The 18768-nt window shown below is 41.0% G+C and overlaps 1 protein-coding gene across 7 annotated transcripts in view; it reads right to left on the bottom strand.

The window, feature by feature from the left end:
• Positions 1-18768, bottom strand: part of CFAP20DC (CFAP20 domain containing) — a 179921-nt gene that overhangs the window by 19480 nt on the left and 141673 nt on the right. For all 7 annotated transcript variants that reach the window (XM_045024975.1, XM_045024972.1, XM_045024973.1 and 4 more), the window contains one exon: positions 14643-14704. In XM_045024975.1, the coding sequence (XP_044880910.1) occupies positions 14643-14704 (62 nt within the window). The remainder of the gene's footprint in view (positions 1-14642; positions 14705-18768) is intronic.

An 18768-nucleotide genomic window follows, 5' to 3' on the forward strand; every position in this document is an offset into this window, starting at 1 on the left:
TGTTCCACGGTTATTTGTTTTTATGAGTATTCAGAAAACTACTTTATTGCTCAAAATTATTGTAAAGCCCAAACTTTATACAAGTTTTAGCACATTTGTCTCAAAATCCAAACAGAAAGTGTGTTATTTATTATGTGCTATTGATTATTCTTCTGCGTAAAAAAACTGAGTTGTCCAATCAAGGAGCAGAAAAAATATCATTTGACTTATGAGACCAATCGGACACTGACAATAATGAACAGTAAATAGTTGAAGAGGACTTATGTAGGAAGAACTGATAGGCCGATATTTAATTGCATAAACTATTTCATGAATATTTAGGAACAACAGATGAGGACAGGTTCATGAATGATTCACAAGCAGATGAAAAGGGCTGAATTTGTTGAGTAACTTATTGGCAATGAATAATTTCACTAACTCTACATGAGGTCGAAACACCCCAATTTGTGGGCCAAAGCTACAAAAATATTTTGAAGAAATACAGAAACAAAATGTCTACGTCTATGGTTAGTATCCATAAGCACTTGGTATATGGGATTTCTCATGTGCGTAATGTTAAGCACATGTGTAAGCATTTGGATGACTGGGACTTTACATTGTAATGTACATGTAGTTGGAGAAGTCATCTTGTTTTATGGCAACAGTTCCATTAAAATAACAAATGTGTGCTCTTCAAAACTAGTTTTACAGTGACTTTAGGAGCTCTGAAGTCCATTAACAATGAACAACAAGAAAAGATGCTTGTGCTGTGTATGTAACTTCTGGTTCATCTTATATCTGTTCTGAGGATACAAAATGTTGAAATCAAATTTCAGTTACTGCCATCAGCTATGTCAATAATAATGCTGCAGTCATCTTAGTCTTAAACTGTCCATTACTGTCTCGAAAAACACTTCAGTTTTGCTATTTGAACATTCTCACAATTACTTAAATCAAAAATGCCATAAAACCATGAGAAATTCAATAGTGTTTATAAACAAATTCCTAATTGAGATAACTGTTCATTTTTTTTCAACTCCTGGTCAGAAAACAACATTTCTATGATGGATAATAGAGAGAATGTGCTGAAGAATAATAGGCTGCGTTACCTACAAAGATACATAGTATATTTATACACACAAATCAAGGAAAAAGATTTTCAAGTGCACATTTTAAGAGAATGGTTAAACAGGACTAAAATACATATGTTGGTATGTCAAATGTTTATTTTGCAATACAAGTTTGTATGACTTGAAAGATATATTTGAAAAAGAAATATCACAATTATTTTAAGGTCAAACTGGCAATATGTTGATGATTAAAAAATGCAAGGCACGAGCTATATTTTATTACTCTCCTAGAATGTTATTGTAGTTTTAAAATATCATTAAATCAGCACAAACCAACACTTATCATTTCCTGCACATTTTTCACAGGGAGCTGCATTCTGACTATGAGTAATCTGTTAATCTGTTCTTTGCCTCACAATCCGTCAAAGTGACAGATTCATTCCATCCCTAATACATAATATCTTCATTTACTGTATGCCTTACTGGAACTTTCTATTTTGTTAGCACAAAGATTTAGAAAATCACAAGCAAATTTACAGAATGTCACAAGCTCTTGGTCTTGCCTCTTTCCTGCTATCCACCACTTCAGCAAAGCCAGCCTGTCACAGTTCAGATCAGGGCAACTGCACCTGTAATTCCCCTCAGTGGACCAGACAGGGCACTCAATCTTGGGCTTCCAGATCCCCAGCTGTTGCCTGTCTTGGGTGGAGACCTGCGTTCCTCTCCCTTCGGACTGGGGTATTTCCAGGCTGCAAGCTCCCTGCCTTTACTGTCTACTTCCCAGCACAGACAGGTTGCCCAAGGACACCTGCTGGCTTTCTCTGTAGAGACGGGTAACAGGTGTAATTGCTACAGATGTAAATTACTACATAGCACTTCCTATTGAAGCCTAATTTATTCTTAAGGTAAAAGGTACTACAAAGAAAACATATTAAAAACGATAAAAGAAACTACACACATTAACAAGCTTACCAGAACGGACCCCAACCCTAACATGGTAGGATCAGTGCTTCAACCCTCCACCCCCTGTGGTCATGAGTTCATCACAGCTTCAGTTCAGAACAAGCCCCCAGTCCTTACCATACCCCGAGGACTGGGGCCCTCCATGGACCAGGGGTCCTGTCTATTTGCTGGATCAGGAAGAAAAGGCCCCACCACAGTTTAAAACCAGGCTATTTATCCAAAACCCTTTCTTTGTCTGTTGGTCGCTGGAGAATCCAGTTTGAATTAGTATATGCACATTCCTCCAGGAGGTGGCTTCAAAGTGTTGATAAGGGAGGTAGCAAATTAGCATACCCCCTTCCTACTAGGGAAGAGAAGGTACATACAGTGCCACAATAACACATACACAATTGCATTTTTAACAAAATGGACCCCAAAGGTATTCAGACTAATTCAATAAGGTTTAATTTAATTCAATAAAGTTTATCTAAATTCCATAAGGTTTGTTCAGGATATTGTCAGTCTGTTACATGGCCAACTAAATGCTCGGTAATCCTAAAGGCAGCAAAGAGATTTTATTTTTAAACCTGACTAATTTAATTTTTGATAACTGACTAATTAAAGAAGAGGTCGATAAAAGTACAAGTGAGATTGTACATGGAGATCCTAATTCAGCTCCTATTAAAGTATCTTTCCATTGGCTTCCATGGAAGCAGAATCAGGTCCAGAGAGAGTAAAGCAGTCATGAATTCTACACATGGAGCTAGATCTCAGCTGGTGCAAACACTGTAAATCAGCGTAGGTAAACTGACATCAGTTGGCTTACAGCAGTTGAGAATCTAGCCTATTAAACTAACAGGATTTTCTTTCAATGTCAGCTGTCGATGGATATATTTTAGTAGTTTATTAAAAGCAAAAAGAACACATGCATATTCATTTACATTAGGCTGAAAACAGTAGCGAAAGACCTGACTTGCAGTTTAATAATCATTTAATAGTTAATAGATCTTGCTGTTTGGTGGTCAGATCTTCTTTAAGGAAGTACGCACAACTCCCATCATATTTTACGTTTAGTAGGAACTAAATTGCAATTTTACTTAAAGACTAAAATTCCATTTTATTATACTGGTGATTTGCTGGCTAGATTTCAAACTTGGTGTTCACTGCTCTTTTGGCATTATAAATGATGCCAACAGAGAAAAACAACGTTTTATTACCTAATTTAACTAAAAATATTATGCCTTTTCTTCTTTGTTAACTTTGATTCATTTGTTTATCAGTGTATTGGCTGTATAACTTGCAGTAAGGAATTTTTTAAAGGGAAATAAGTTACTTGGCAAAATTCCTGCATATTCACATTTAATCTCAGTCAAATAGATGGTAATAAAGCATATCAATTATCCACTGTCATCACTTGCATTCACTTGTCTGCTAGTTCAAATGCCCAAACATTTAACAAAGTGTCAATTAGTGGGGGGTTTATAAAGCTAAAAGGCTGAACACAAGCAAACCCTTCATTTTAAGAATTACGTTTTAATGTTTCATCAATTCTTAAAACGCCTTCTAACTAGTCTCGTTGCGGCTAACATCGTTTGCTTTCTCTCATACAGTCAACCCCCAGCAGGATTCTGCCATCCTGCGCCATAGACTGCATCCCATTTATTCTTAATGGATGACTAGGGAGCTAGGGGCTTTTAAAAATCAATGGACAAGTGCAGCTCACTGGAACAATAACTTTAACATTAATATAATCAAATTAGTTAACAGGTGTGCTGCTGAAAACAAAAGTTGAAAATTACTTTTCCTTCTCTGTGAGAGGAATCATTTAAACAAATACATTCAAGACAACATTGGACTTTTGGCATATAATTACACTGGCCTGGTTTTATTTTGATATAACAACAGTATAAAATGAAGCTGTAAATTTAATCAATGTGGCAAAAATTATGCTTTTGCAGTGTAATCTGCTTTTAAAAGTAGCAAGCTTTTTCAATAACAATAGGATAACTACAAAGGAATCTTGAGTAATAAACTCTTTTGTGTAGCAGAGCAGATGTATAATTTACCGTTGTAAAAAAATAGAAAATTATAAAAATTAATAGCTTTTCTAAAAGGGAAGTGAACTTTGGAAGTTACATGAGACTGATACCATCCTGGAAAGAGGGATGTAGGACCCTAATCCTGTAACTGTTTCTGTGTGGGTGACCCTTATGTCTGTGTGGCGACAACGTCAGGATCAGGATGTAAGTGAATTCCTGCTCTGCCTTGGCTGCCTGGCAGTCTGCTTCAATGGAGTCTCAAAGAAACTCCATTAATCCCACCCCTACATCCCCCGGGACACTCTTATGTTGCAAGGGTAACAATGGGCTTATTTTGCTAGAAAGATGCCTGTGTACTGCGAGAGGCCGGATCTCAGTGGAACCTAGGACTGTCAACTTGATGATATGACTGAACTTAACAATGCCTTGAGAAGTGAGAGGTCACTCTTCAACCTACTGTAGATCTCTGGAGCTATAGCTCAGAGTGTTGACACTGAGCTAGCTTAAACCTCCACACTGTTTTAGTGGCATAATAAAAGGCTAATCTATCAGAATAAGCTGTTTAGGGTACAACTAGTTACTGAAACAATGAAGTACAGCTTCACTTTGACAGTGTCTTGCAGACAGATCAACTGTGTGTCCAAATGTTTCACAGACATAAGTATTAAATAGCAGTGGGATGAAGAATTGAGGAGGTCTCAGCAAGGCAGACAACGTTACATGTCAAGTTGCAATTCTGAAGCAATGGGGTGGCAGCAGAGGGATAGAGAAAAGCCTGTCTAGACAGGCTTCAGAGTATACAGGAGCTGCGCAGGAGAAAGGCCTCACCCCAGCAATGGCCAGTGGGTAGTGAAGGGACAGAGAGGAGGCTGATGCTAGAAGAAAGGCAGGAGCAGGGAAAGAGGGTAGAAATTAAGAGCGCTGATTCTGGGCTGTAGCTGAGCTCAGGTTTATGCATCCTGTGGATCTCCTGTGATCTCAGGCTGCCAGGAGCCAGGTGAGCCCCTTGTGCAAGCTGGAGCAGCCCCCAGGGGTACTTTACAATTGGATACATTTCCCTCAGGAGGTGGGTCTTCCTCAGTAGGGCAGTCAGCCACTGGAGCAGCACAAAGGATCCAGGATACTGCTCATAATCAGGGTCAAGGTTGGAAAAACTATTTCACAAGGAGGGTGGTGAAGCACTGGAATGGGTTACTAGGGAGGTGGTGGAATCTCCTTCCTTAGAGGTTTTTAAGGTCAGGCTTGACAAAGCCCTGGCTGGGATGATTTAGTTGGGGATTGGTTCTGCTTTGAGCAAGGGGTTGGACTAGATACCTCCTGAGGTCCCTTCCAACCCTGATATTCTATGATTCTAAGGACTACTTAGAAAAGCTGGACATGCACAAGTCCATAGGGCTGGATGTAATGCACCTGAGGGTGTTGGCTGATGTGATTGCAGAGCCATTGGCCATTATCTTTGAAAACTGGTGGTGATCGGGGGAGGACCCAGACGATTGGAGAAAGGCAAATATAGTGCCCATCATTAAAAAAGGGGAAGAAGGAGAATCCGGGGAACTACAGATGAGTCAGCCTCACCTCTGTCCCTGGAAAAATCATGAAGCAGGTCCTCAAGGAATCCATTTTGAAGCATTTGGAGGAGATGAAGGTGATCAGGAACAGTCAACATGGATTCACCAAGGGCAAGTCATGCCTGACCAACCTGATTGCTTATTTATTATTTAGCAGATTATTTAGCCTGCAGAAGAGAAGAATGAGGGGGGATTTGATAGCTGCTTTCAACTATCTGAAAGGGGGTTCCAAAGAGGATGGAGCTAGGCTGTTCTGAGTGGTGGCAGATGACAGAACAAGGAGCAATGGTTTCAAGTTGCAGTGGGGGAGGTTTAGGTTGATTAGGAAAAACTTTTTTACTAAGAGGGTGGTGAAGCATTGGAATGGGTTACCTAGGGAGGTGGTGGAATCTCCTTCCTTAGAGGTTTTTAAGGTCAGGTTTGACAAAGCTCTGGCTGGGATGATTTAGTTGGAGTTGGTCCTGCTTTGAGCAGGGGGTTGGACTAGATGACCTCCTGAGGTCTCTTCCAACCCTAATCTTCTACGATATTGGTCAGGCTTATTTAGAGGTCTGAAAAGGCAGGAAGCAACATACACGTACTTGCTTTCTGGAGTGTGAGAGACAAGACTAAAAGATGATACTTCCACTGCACATGGTATGCAAAAGGTGGATTTCACGGTAAAGTAATTTTGAATACTCCAGCTGGGCAAGCCTGACAAATCTTGGTCAAATCTTCCAGAGAAGGAGGGGAAGTGGAATACTGAGAGTATATAGCCTCAGACAATGGGAAGCCATGTGTTTTTCACCAGGATTCGCTCACATATTCTATATCTGTAGGTCACCAAGTTCTTGAGAAGCCCTTGGTAGCCAGCTGTTTCGCCAGCATTATCAAAACTTTCTAAGGTAGTTTTTAATAAGGCGTGTTCTATATAATCCACATTTATTGTCACGGTACCTTTGGTGCATACTGTGGCCTGACAAGTGCAGCAGAATTTCACTAATTCAGATTAACGACTGGGAGACCCACTGTAAATTACTGAATTTTGTGAATGAGTGAGTAAGTGAACAAGCCTAATGAAAAAGCAAAGTACATTCTGTGATACATTATCCTCGTTCGCTTATTTTGATGGCTGCAGTGTAGTTTTATAATACTTCATAATGTAATGTTGTCTGTTTGGTAAAAGCAATGAAGTTGTATGACTTTGCTCTTGTAATGAATCATAAAAATGAATATGCTTCTTTGATTGTATTGCTGCACTCATTTTTTTAACTTACACTTTCAACCTTGAGCTATTTTGCTATTAAATCTGTGCTTGGAAGAGGGTGAGACAGACATTGTTTATGTATGAATTCGGCAGTATGCAGATTAGTGAAATTCTGTTGTAGTGCAAATATATACGTACAATCCTTTTGTGACTGCACTGTATTTTAAGGAAGTTTGAACGATGTAGCAAGATTAAGGGTACAAACCAACAGTGAGTGCACACCAGGGACTGGTCTGTTTGGTTTTCATTAGCTGGGGCAAACAAGTGTGCTTGAATTGCAATCTCAGCACTTAATGAGCCCTTAGGTTTTACTTTCAAGACAATACATGGAGTTTGCACCCATGCAGCAGAATCTTGCATGTCCATTACCAATTTCAGGCTGTCTGATAAGGGCAGATGCTGAATGCCTGTGGAAATGAGGAGTTGTGAAGAGAATTCTGTAACAGAGATTTAGTTAAAGGAAACTGAGAAGAAGCCACATGCTTGCTTAGTCAGGTTAAACACAGAGGGTGGGCAGGAGTCATGCACTGAAAGATGTGTTAGTTGAATATAATCAGTCTGATTTCCTCCTTTATTTTACACACTTGTAAAAACACTTACCTGCTGATCTCTGAGCTACCTTACTGCTACTGTGACAGAGTGGGAACAGTTCATGCCAGAATTCATTTTTGTATTGAATTATAAACTCAAAAATTGGGTTGTATAATCAAAACTGCAGCTAACATATGGCAATGCCACAACATTATTGATAGGATGTATCAGATAATCCATAATAAATACTTGTACTCAAGTGCCTTCTTTTTGAGGATCTCCAAGTGGCTTATAACCATTAAATATATTTAGCTTCACCATAACTCTGTGAAGTAAGTTTTATTATTCGCATCTGGAGTATGAGGAAACCAGGGTCTCCAGGTAAAGTGATTTATCCAAAATCATACAAGAAGTCTCGCAGAGTCAGGGAAAGAACTAGATCTCCTGATTGTCATTACTGTGGGATTTAATCACTAGATTGTTCTTCCTATGCAGGTAGCTGGAGTGCCGCCACCGAATCTGACTAAATTTATGGTGGAGTGAGCAAGTGTGTTTCCTTTTTAAAAGTTTCTCTAGTTAAGATTTCAACATCATACATTTATTTGAGCCTCCGGGCCTCAAGGTTGAAACTAAGCTAAAAAATGAATTCAGCAGGCAGCTTATCCATTTTTATGATTCATTCATTACCTTACCCACTGTAGACAGACATAACAAAAATTAGAAAATCATATGCTGTGATTAAGTAATAATTAAGGATTTTGGTTCTGCTATGTTCAGGAAGAAGCACATAACTTTTTTCTAATATTTTGAAGTTGTTAATCTCTTAAAATGTTCTGATTTGCAAGTCATCGAAACAAAAAATAATTCTGGATGGTACAAATTTCATATCAATTGAGATTTTATTATAACATTAAACAATTGAAACTGCTATACAATGTAACCTCTGTTTGGTAATTTATTGATCCGTACACTTTATCTGTTTCTGTTTGAAAAGATTCATTCACCAAAAGAGAGAGAAAACATCATGCTTACTGTTTGCAAAAAAAATTTGAGATTGTAAAGGAAAGAAAAATGATGACATCGTGATCAGTCCAATGTAATACATGTGGGTTATGATGACAGGACAGCTTGCGTCAGTCAGCCTATACTGAACCAATGTGAACTGAGGTCAGTGGCTATTAATCATTTGTCAAAGACTGCAGGCCCTTATCAGCCAGTTATAGATAGAAGGACGTTTATATCACAACCACAAGTGTCAAAGCTATAAAGAATTTCAAGCATAGCACAGCAAGGACACTTTTTATAGATAAAATAGAAATCTAAACGAAATGCTGGCCTGGATAGCATCATCCATTTCCAGTTAGGTATTTTAGTAAATACTTTATATGTTCTTAAGGGTTTTAGAACCTGGGTTAGTTTTCATTTTTTTCTTTTTTGTAAACAGTTAGCAAACAAAGCCAAAATAAACACAAGACGTACCAGTAAAGAGGAAACACATTGTGGGTGCTGTGGTATTTTACCGCTTATTTTACCCAATCAGTTACTGTGCCTTTATCCCCACATATCTGAGGGTAGGACTGAATACTATAAAGTCAACAGAGTAATTCCAAAAGAGTTACTTTCCATAGCAACTGTCTGCAGGAAGGTGGACTGGTAGGCTGGGGAGAACATGGAATTTGAGCAGGAAGAGCCGTGGAGCAGGAAGGAGAGCAGTGAAGCAAAGAGGAGGGGAGGTGGGAGCATAGTGAAAAGGCATTCCAATTCCTCCTGCGGACTCCGCTGGACCTGTTGGGGTCTTTAGGGGTCAGAGCCCTGACCCCACCTCCAAGCCTTAGTAGAGGCATGGAAGAGCCCTTCAAAATCACTCCCACTCAATGGGAGCCTTATTAACCCCAGGAGATCCCAACTAGTGTAGGGAAATTTGTCAGCTCCCCCGCCCTCCCCAGACAGCCTAAGCATGGCCTTTGGGAGACTGACAATTCTGTTTAGGCTTTTGGGGATTAAACTTCCTAAATCTTGCAGTTTTATTGGGATTAGGGTGTTCAGCTGTCAGCGTGCTTGTTTGGTCCATACTGGGGCAGAGTGAAAGCTGGGGTAGTTATCTGAGAGCGTCTCAGTGCCTTGCTTGAGAAGCGGAACCCTCACTCCTACATTCCTGGTTCTCTAACATTCTAGTTTTTGCTCTGGTTTTTCACATAAATGCTTTTTAAAGGTGCGATACCCATAACTCACTGATATGGACCAGCCACCTTACCTACAGTTACCAGATATTGTCATCTGGGAATAGACTAGAATATGATCAGAGATAGGGTGACCAGATGTCCCGATTGTATAGGGACAGTCCCAATCTTTTGGGTCGTTTTCTTATCTAGGCTCCTATTACTCCCCACCCCTGTCCCGATTTTTCAATTTGCTGTCTGGTCACCCTGATCAGAGAACTCTCTCACACAGCATGGGGCAGATTTTAAGTGCTGGCCTTTCATGCTGCGCCCACAATCCAAAGCAGGTAGACATCTAACTGCAAATATCTGTGCCCACAGTTTATTGTGGGTACATTTGTTTATTTATTTTGGACAGGTGCAAAGTCTGAAGCCTGACTGAAAATCTGGCTGTGCATCTTTTGTATGAGATTACTGAGGTATAAAATAGGTTTCTTATTACAGGAAGCCCTGTTTAAGAGCTGAAATATTTATGTCCTGTCTTAGCTTGTTTATGCAGTTACTTGGGAAACCAGCTGCTTGAACTTCAGTGCATAAATTTCAGTAGGTGGCTTGGGAAGAGCCTGGTGTGCCACCATGCCAATGCTGTGACAACTGGTGAGTCCCAGGCAGAGCCAGTGTATATAGCAATTGTTTTCAACTTTAATTAAAAAAATGACAGAAAATCAGCTCTTTTTTGGAAAGAACAGATTTTCTGAAAAGAGTCTGTAGAAAGTTCAAAAAGTCTGTCCATACAGTGCCTGCAGCTTGGCTCACGGTGCCTTCTTGAGAGCTGTGCCAGGTTTTACAGCCCGGTACAATACTTCTCTTCATTTAGCGTTTCTTTTTATAAAACTTTCAAACCTTCTATGCCACATGAAGCTGATGGAGGATGAAGCAGTACCAGCTGCATGCAAGGTGTGTGGCAATCTGCAGCCCTCTGCTCTAGAAGGAGATATCACTCCTAGGTGAGGGTAGTGGCAGCAATGCCACTGCTTTCCTCTTTGGGCTCAGCTGTGGGAGAACTTTAAAATCCAGCCAGCACGTCACAGGAGTCCCACTTATGGAAACTGCCTGGCTCAGGCTTGGAATCCAGCCTGGCCCTGGCCCTCCCAGCCAAACAGGCTCCCTGTGCTAGCAGGTTCTGGACCCCACAGAGGAGCACAGTCTGGGGGTGCTGGTGTCACGGTACCAATATTCCAGGGTGGCTTTCTGAGCTGGGCTCTGTGGAACCCCTGGAAAGTGAGCCTAGCTCCAGCCCTTTCTGTTGATTGCTCTCAGTGCCATTATCTTTTAGAGGTTTTCTTTTCATATCTGTTCCTTAACTTGGTTAGGGATAGAAGTTAAATGTACTGGATAGTAACTGCCGTGATCACTCTCTCTCTATTTGATGAATAACATTTCCACCCACGCTTTTCCCCAGCCATTTGGTGCCTCCTCAGTGGTCCATGACTATTCAAAAAGAAACTGCTTGTGCTGATTGTCTCAATACCGTTCCGTTGGATATCAAGCTACACAGCATAGATCCATTTTTCAAATATTCTTTTACCTGCTTCTCTGCAACAGCTCCTGCCTGCGTAGGAGGATTTAGATAGTTCCCAACTGTCCAGATGTAGCCCCCTTTTCTTTGTCTTATTTCATGGTGTTCAGCCAATAACTTATTGCTGTAATCAGAGCGGCCGCTTCTACTTGCGCTGAGCTGATACCGAAACATTCCCCAACAGAGGGATACAAAGGAGCTGCTGTTTCAGCACACTAGAGGGAGTGCAAGTTGTTAACCATGCTCAGTAGCTGTTCTGAAGCTGATGTGGAAGACTTCTTTAAAGGCAGACAGGCCTGCTTGTGTACACATCCCATCCCATCCCCCAGCCTCCTGCCTTTAGTTAGAAGCTGGACACTCCTGGCCAATCAAGAATGAGCGCTGTCAGGGATACAAAACTGTCAGTCATGTTGAGCTCCAGTCAGATCCAGCCCAGCTGGGAGAAGAGAGAACTGCCAGGGATAACCCACACTGAATCTGTGGTTGGATCTCAATACAGTTTCCTGTAATTTTACAGGTTGGTTGGACCTTGTTGGTCTGCAGCAGTTATATGTTCAAGTATCTCTAAAGTCCTTAGTCCCAAGAAGGAACATAAGTATTTTTTTAAATATAGCAATGGGCCATAGTTAAAGGGATAGGGAAGTTTGCTATTAGCCTTAAAGGCTGCTGCCTTGGTCATGTTATTCTAAGAAGCAAGCTTAGAATTAAGTAAATCAGGTGCTTGTGTTTGTGTGAATATGTATGTTATTGAGACACAAAGCATGGCCTTGTGTCCTGACTGGCAGAGCACCTGTCAGATCCACACACATCCTCCCCCTCAGCTCTGTAGGGAGCAGATAGAGCTGCCAGGGATAACCCAGTTTGAATCTGTGGGTTGGATCTCAATATGGTTTCCTGTAATTTTACAGAAGTCAGTGAGGCTGAGACTGGGAAGACATCGTAAAGAACAATCGCAGATCAGAGGCCAAACGTCGTTGTGAGGTGTATTATGTCATTGAACCAACTACAGCGTGTGAGTCTAACAGATGCAGTAATTGTCAAGTTTTTTTCTCTTATTTGAAGTTGTGTATGTGCTCAATGTCACAGATGCTGAAATAACTGGTTATGCAGTATAACTAAATGCTTTATTTAATTGCCAATAGAATACCCAGGGTCAGCCTACATGAAAGCAGAAGATCCCGGATTGTCAGAAGACCCAATCGCTGTATTTATTTATAACAATTTTAGGGGTTAGGCCTGTGTTATATTTTTCCTTTGAAAGGATTGGTAAGTAAAATGACTTGCCTCCCCTCTACACAGGTTACAGACACATTTTTTCTTGTTAAAACTGGTTTTAAAGAATAGTTCAGGAGTTCACTCATTTTAGAATCACCATCAGTTTTATCTCCCTTCTCATTTACTTCTCCCCGTTTCCTCCACGGTGAACAACATTTCTAAGTTTTCCATCTTCAAATAAAATGTAACAATGTGAATCATGATTTTTCAGTCACAGGCTATAAAATACTCCTGCATTACATACATCTTCTCCAGTTTTTATATCCTGATGCAAGCTGACCTCAAAATGTTGTCGTCTTCTATGTTTACAGCCCGATAACGCCTTTCTGGGAGCTCAGCAGGGATACTGAATTTATGAGGCAGTTGCAAGTCAGGTATTTTACAGGTATTTTGATTGCCCACATTTGTCAAAAATGATTTTGTAAAAAAATTAAAGATTACTGTGTGATAGACTAAACAGCGGTACAAAAGCTGGTAGTAATTTTTGCCCAGAAAATTTGACTTTGAATCTGTGTATAAAACACAAACTAACTTTCTTGAACATATTAACCTGACCTGGTATGTTAAAAATGTTTATCTTATGTTTATCATAAAGGAGTTCATTAAGTTTTTCAGTATATAAAATGCACCTGGCACTAAAGTGTTTGAGCATATGCACAACAGTTCATATACTGTAACAATGACTTTTAACAAATGAACTACTCACCCTTCCCTTGGGAAAAAGCCTGCAAAAAGAGGTGGACCATGAGCCATGCCCTAAAGATAGAAGACTTGAGCACTGTCAGACCAGAGAGAGAAATCAATTCCAGAATTAAGGGCCCTGCACCCAGAATGCCCACATACAAGCTACCTGGCATTTATATTTGGGGAGCTGGGATAGGTAAGCAGGTCCCAAGCTATCTATGGCTTTGGTAGACCAAAGTCAACACCTTGACATACACATGAAAGAGAAGAGGAACCCAGCCTGCTAACAAATAACTGCTGTAATATGCCACCAAGAATGCAGCTAGCTGCCAAGTGCACTAGCCGATGCTTTTGAGTGATCTTCAAGAGTAGTCCCATGCACTTCATATTAGGGTAACAAAAGCATGGATGACAGTGCTGAAATCCAGGCCTGAGAAACAAATGGTTGCAAACACCTAGCTGAGCAGAAATGGAAAAGTGCTTTACTACTGACAACAGGACACCAGAAGCATCTCCAGATTGTAAACATCCTGAAACAATGCAAACAGACCTCCTCAGTAATAGAGGAATATATCACACCCTCAAGATCTTTTCCCCGCCTCACCAGCATCACCTACAGATAGATTAAACTTCATGCAACTTGCTTTCATCTGAAAACAGTCTTGGCCAAGCATTGGAAAAGCAAGGAGAGCATCACTGGGGTCAGATGAACAATGAGACACAGTTGTCTGTCTGAACTATAGTTCAATACGGAGGCTCAACAGGTGGGGTGACAAAAGGATCATAAGATTTCACAGATAAAGTAGTTTAAGAGCAGCAAAGAATCCTGTGGCACCTTATAGACTAACAGATGTATTGGAGCATGAGCTTTCGTGGGTGAATACCCACTTCGTCGGATGCAACAGTTTAAGAGGTTACTGATGGTGGACAAGTCTCTCTCTCTCTCTCTCTCTCTCTTTCAAAAGGTCCCACTGAAGCCAAGGGGAGTTTTGATCCTGACTACAATGGGAACAGACACAACTTCAAACTTGAATAGTTTATAGACATTATAGACAGACTAAATCTGCAAATGCCCCAGTACTATTACATAATACTCATCTCTTGAAAGTGCTGTGTAACTAAAGGCTCTGCCTAATTCCATAATGTTAAAATCATGTATCATTTGTGAAGAATGGGGCTCCTTGACTACAAGGAATGTAATCTGCCCTCCTCAACGCAAACCAACCCACACCCCCGAATGACCATAGCCCCAGTCCTGCAATGTGATGTGCATACAGAGTCCTACTGTACCATGCACCACTTCACAGGATCAGGGCCTACATCGGTTACATTAAATGCATGACACTATGTGCGGATGGCTATCACCTATAGTAGAGTTTTGTCCTGCACTCTGGGATAATGTGGTCTCACTGCAATGTTATAGAACTCTGAAGAAAAAGAGCGGTGGGAAAACTCTATGAAGAGGTAACAATTGAAAAAATGATTTAAGATGAAATCAAAGAAAGACACATTTACTAGCCAGAATATTCTAACTGAATTCTCACTGCTTGGCTCTTAAACAGAATCTTACCTTGGATTGGAATGAGAAAGTGGATTCATTTCTTTTTGATAGTGATGACCTTGATTGACAGGCTGTGGAAAACACAAAAAACAGTAGTGAGAAGATAACGGTGCAAATATTTTTTCAATATATCTAGAGGTATAAGAAAGAATCCTTTTCGAACGATATATTTGTAGTATCTGATATATTAGAATTCTATGGTCTTCATCACTGAGGTGGAATTTCAAAAATGGTATTCAGATTCCAATTTTGTAAAAGTACATTTTACATTTATTATTTTCTTGGTTCATATGCCTATACATTGAGTTACAGTATAAGCATTTACATGAGATTTGATCACCTTACACAAAGTAGATGCAAATCCTATGAAACGTTGTTGACTCTAGTTTATCAATGTTTATCTCCATGATGGTGTCCTACTCAGTTTTAATGTTATATAATTTGGAGCATATTTTTAATTAAAAGAAACAGTGTATTTAACATAAAAAATGAATATTCACAAATTGATATAAAAAAATCCAAGAGTTCTAAATTTAAGGGATATATTTTTGTCTCAGTGCAAGGTAACAGAAGAATAATCATTATATTTACAAAGCACGCAGCTCCACCCAAAGCACTCAGGGCATGATACAGACAAATTAAAACATAACCATATACAAACATTGTCAATACACAATGAAATGAGAAATACTAAAAACAAACATGCAGCTTTATTAAAGGAATAGGGTCTTAAACAGGGACCAATATTAAAAAAATGAGTGTGTTCACATGATTTTTGGAAGTGGAGAGAGCTGTGATAAAACAGCTGTCCCTGGGGAGTGATGTCCATATCACAGCAAAAAACTCATTCACTGGTCAAACTGCGATAGTGAACAACCCCAAAAAGGGGAGTAGGAGAGAAGGGAAAACGCAAAGCACCCAGTTAGGCTATCTATGCATCATAACATCTGTTCCCAGTGATCTTTGATCTGGTTCTCCAGTAAAGAATAGCCTGGGTTTTACATTTTGACTGGATGGGAATATATCGGGATGACTTAGATAAGATATCAGCTGGGATATGTCGTCTGGGTTTAAAGATCAGTTTCTGCTGTCTGTCCACTTACATCTTATAATTAATTATATATTATTTGCATCTCCGTAGTTCCTAGGAGCACCTGATCATGGACGAGTACCCCCGCTGTGCGAGGCATTGTACAATACAGAACAAACAGACAGTCCCTACCCCAGAGCTTACAATCTAAGTTCAAGACACGAGACAACACATGGATACAGACAGACCAATGGGGAGCACAAGGAAATAATGAGTGACAGGCAGGGTGGTGGTCTTGACAGAGAAAGGAAGTAATGGGGAAGGCTTGTCGGGAGGGGGAAGATTCAGAGCTCAGTTTTATTCCTGTTTGGCTTAAGCTTGTCGCTAGACATCCACGAGGAGATGACAGAGAGACAGGCCGAGATTTTAGTTGGTACAGAAGGAGACAGGTCTGGAGTACAAAGGTATACCCGTGAGTCGCCAGCCTAGAGATGGTTGTTGAATTTTTGTTTGTGGATGAGATTATCCAGAAATAAGGAGTAGTAGAAGAAGAGAAGGGGAGAAAGCTGCAGAAAGCTGGAGGGGAGGATCTTCCAAAGGACATGCTGAAGGAGTGATTAGAGAGGTAGGAGGAGAACCAGGGGAGAACAAGATTTCAAGCAGAGCGTGGTCAACAATGTCAAGGATGGCTGATAGGTCAAGAAAGATGAGGATGGAATACTGATTCTGAGATCTGTCTAGGAAGAGGTCATTAGAGACTTTGAAAGCCAGGCTAGACAGGGTCTAGGATGGAATTGGAAGAGATTGACTGTAGACAGTATGTTAAATTATCTTAGAGATGAAAGGGAGAAGAGAGCTGGGGCATTAATTAGAGAGGCAAGTGGAGTCAAGGGTGTTTTTTTTCAAGACCGGAGAGACTAGAGCATGCTTGTATTGTCAGGGGGAAGAGCCAGAGGAGAGAGACAGACTAAGGAGAAGAGCATGGGAGTATTTTTGTGTTCAGTGGCTCCTTTCTGTGTATCGCCATGATGGAGGCTAATAGTCCCGAAGTTAAAGATGAACTTCTTGTGGCACCTCAGATGCAGTCACAGAGTGTTGTCTGATTGAACCATAACATGCTCTTTCTAGTGACCCTGAAATCTCAAAGAGCCAACCAGACTACTCTTTGTTAGGAATGGGATGTTTTGGAAGTAGTTTATTAGAGTGGCCCAGGTGCGCTTCCCTCCTGAAAGACAGGCATTTGTGACCAGGATATTTAGGGGTATGGATTATAGAGGGAGGGCCAGATTTTTAAAGGTATTTAGGTGCCCCAGTGGAATTTTCCATAGCATCTAGGTGTCTAGCACCCATTGAAATCAATGAGTGTTTACATACCGAGGTGCTTTTGAAAATCTCACTAGGTCCTTAAGTATCTTTAAAATCTGGCCTGGAGTAACCTACCATCAGGTGGGCTTCCTGTTCCCATCAAGGGAATGACTGAGCCATGTAAGTGGAATCATCATTTTCCTTTTCATCTCTTGTTGGGAACAGCTGCGGGCATATAAGAGGAAGCCCAGAATGTCTAGGAGTGCTGAGGTGACAAATATAGAGGTGCTGTATCTGAATCAGTATTTGCATCTGCCACTGGCATAGTATTTTAGTATGACTATTTTTGAGGAAGTGTCTTTCCATAGGGGACCAACTGGGATATTCAGGGCAGGAAGGAAAAGAGGTCTCATGGTGGTCACTTAAATGTTTCCACTTATAGTTCAGGCATTATTCCTAAATACCTCTTGTCATGCATTCACAGGGTCAGGTCTATGCCTTGGCCTTCAACCCGTCTCCTGGGAATATCCCTTTAGTGGATCCCAGAGATCCACGCTGTTCTGCAAGAGCAGGCCTGTACTCTCCATGACTCTGAAACGAGCCCTTTCTGCCACAGTGTTGCACTGGGAGCTCATGTTCAATTGCTTGTCTGAAAGTCTTTGGACTAGCATCAGGAAAGTGGGCTTAGGACAGAGTGTATATTGGGGAAGCCATGGCTTCTTCAGGCCCTCTTTCCCTGAACACCATCTTCGCTCTTCCCCGTCCCTTTGTTTATCAATCCCAAATCCATCATTCACATGTGTAGGTTCTATTCAGTTCTCGTTAATGATTCTGGTTTCCATCCAGACACAAAGGTGGCTCAAAAACCCCATTGCTTTTCTTTCCACTCAAAGTATGGCTGTACAAAGCCCACAGGGAGACTGAGGTATGCATGTGGATCACAAAAACATTTTTAAATTTCCCACATTCTTAAGAACATAAGAACGGCCACACTGGGTCAGACTAAAAGTCCCTCTAGCCCAGTATCCTGTCCTCCAACAGTGGCCAATGCCAGGTGCCCCAGAGGGATGAACAGAACAGGGAATCATCAAGTGATCCATCCCCTGTCGCCCATTCCCAGCTTCTGGCAGAGGCCAGGGACACCATCCCTGCCCATCCTGATGCATACACGACAGATGGTTTGTTTTACAATACTTTTTCTAAAATACTCTGTTCCTAGCCATAAATACATTTACTTCTTTGCTTTCAGGAACATGGCTGTCTGGGAATATTCATTCTCTGGCCATTTAATCCCCAAAGAGAGGAAATGGAGGTTCCTGAAACCATGTCAGCTCTACAGGGTGACAAGTGGTTGGCCTACATAGGTTAGTGTGCCTGGGTCCCAGTTAAAAGAAAATGGTGTGTACCTACATGTATGCGTCAGTAAAAGGCTCTGCTAGAGGGGAGGCAGCAGGAAAGGCCCCAGCAGTGGGGAGTTGCCAGAGCCTTTCCCTGGCCTCCCCCGTCACAGCCTTTCCCTGCAGCAGGGAAAGACTCCAGCAGTGGGACACTACACTGCTAAAAATAACCGTGGAGACAGGGAAGCACTGCTTGGTTGTGTAGACAGCAATGTAGGATACATATTCTAAGGCAGTGGTTCTCAATGTATTTACCATTGTGGGCTGCATATGCAGCTCCCTCTGTGTTATGTGGGATGCACAATACAGAGTTATGAACACGTCAGGAATGGAGGTTGTTTGTAACTCAAATATTTGTAACGCTGAACATTATGGTTGTTCTTTCAAAAGTTTACAGCTCAAC

This window comes from Mauremys mutica, chromosome 7 (genome assembly GCF_020497125.1).
Source record: "Mauremys mutica isolate MM-2020 ecotype Southern chromosome 7, ASM2049712v1, whole genome shotgun sequence".
Lineage (NCBI taxonomy): Eukaryota > Metazoa > Chordata > Testudines > Geoemydidae > Mauremys > Mauremys mutica.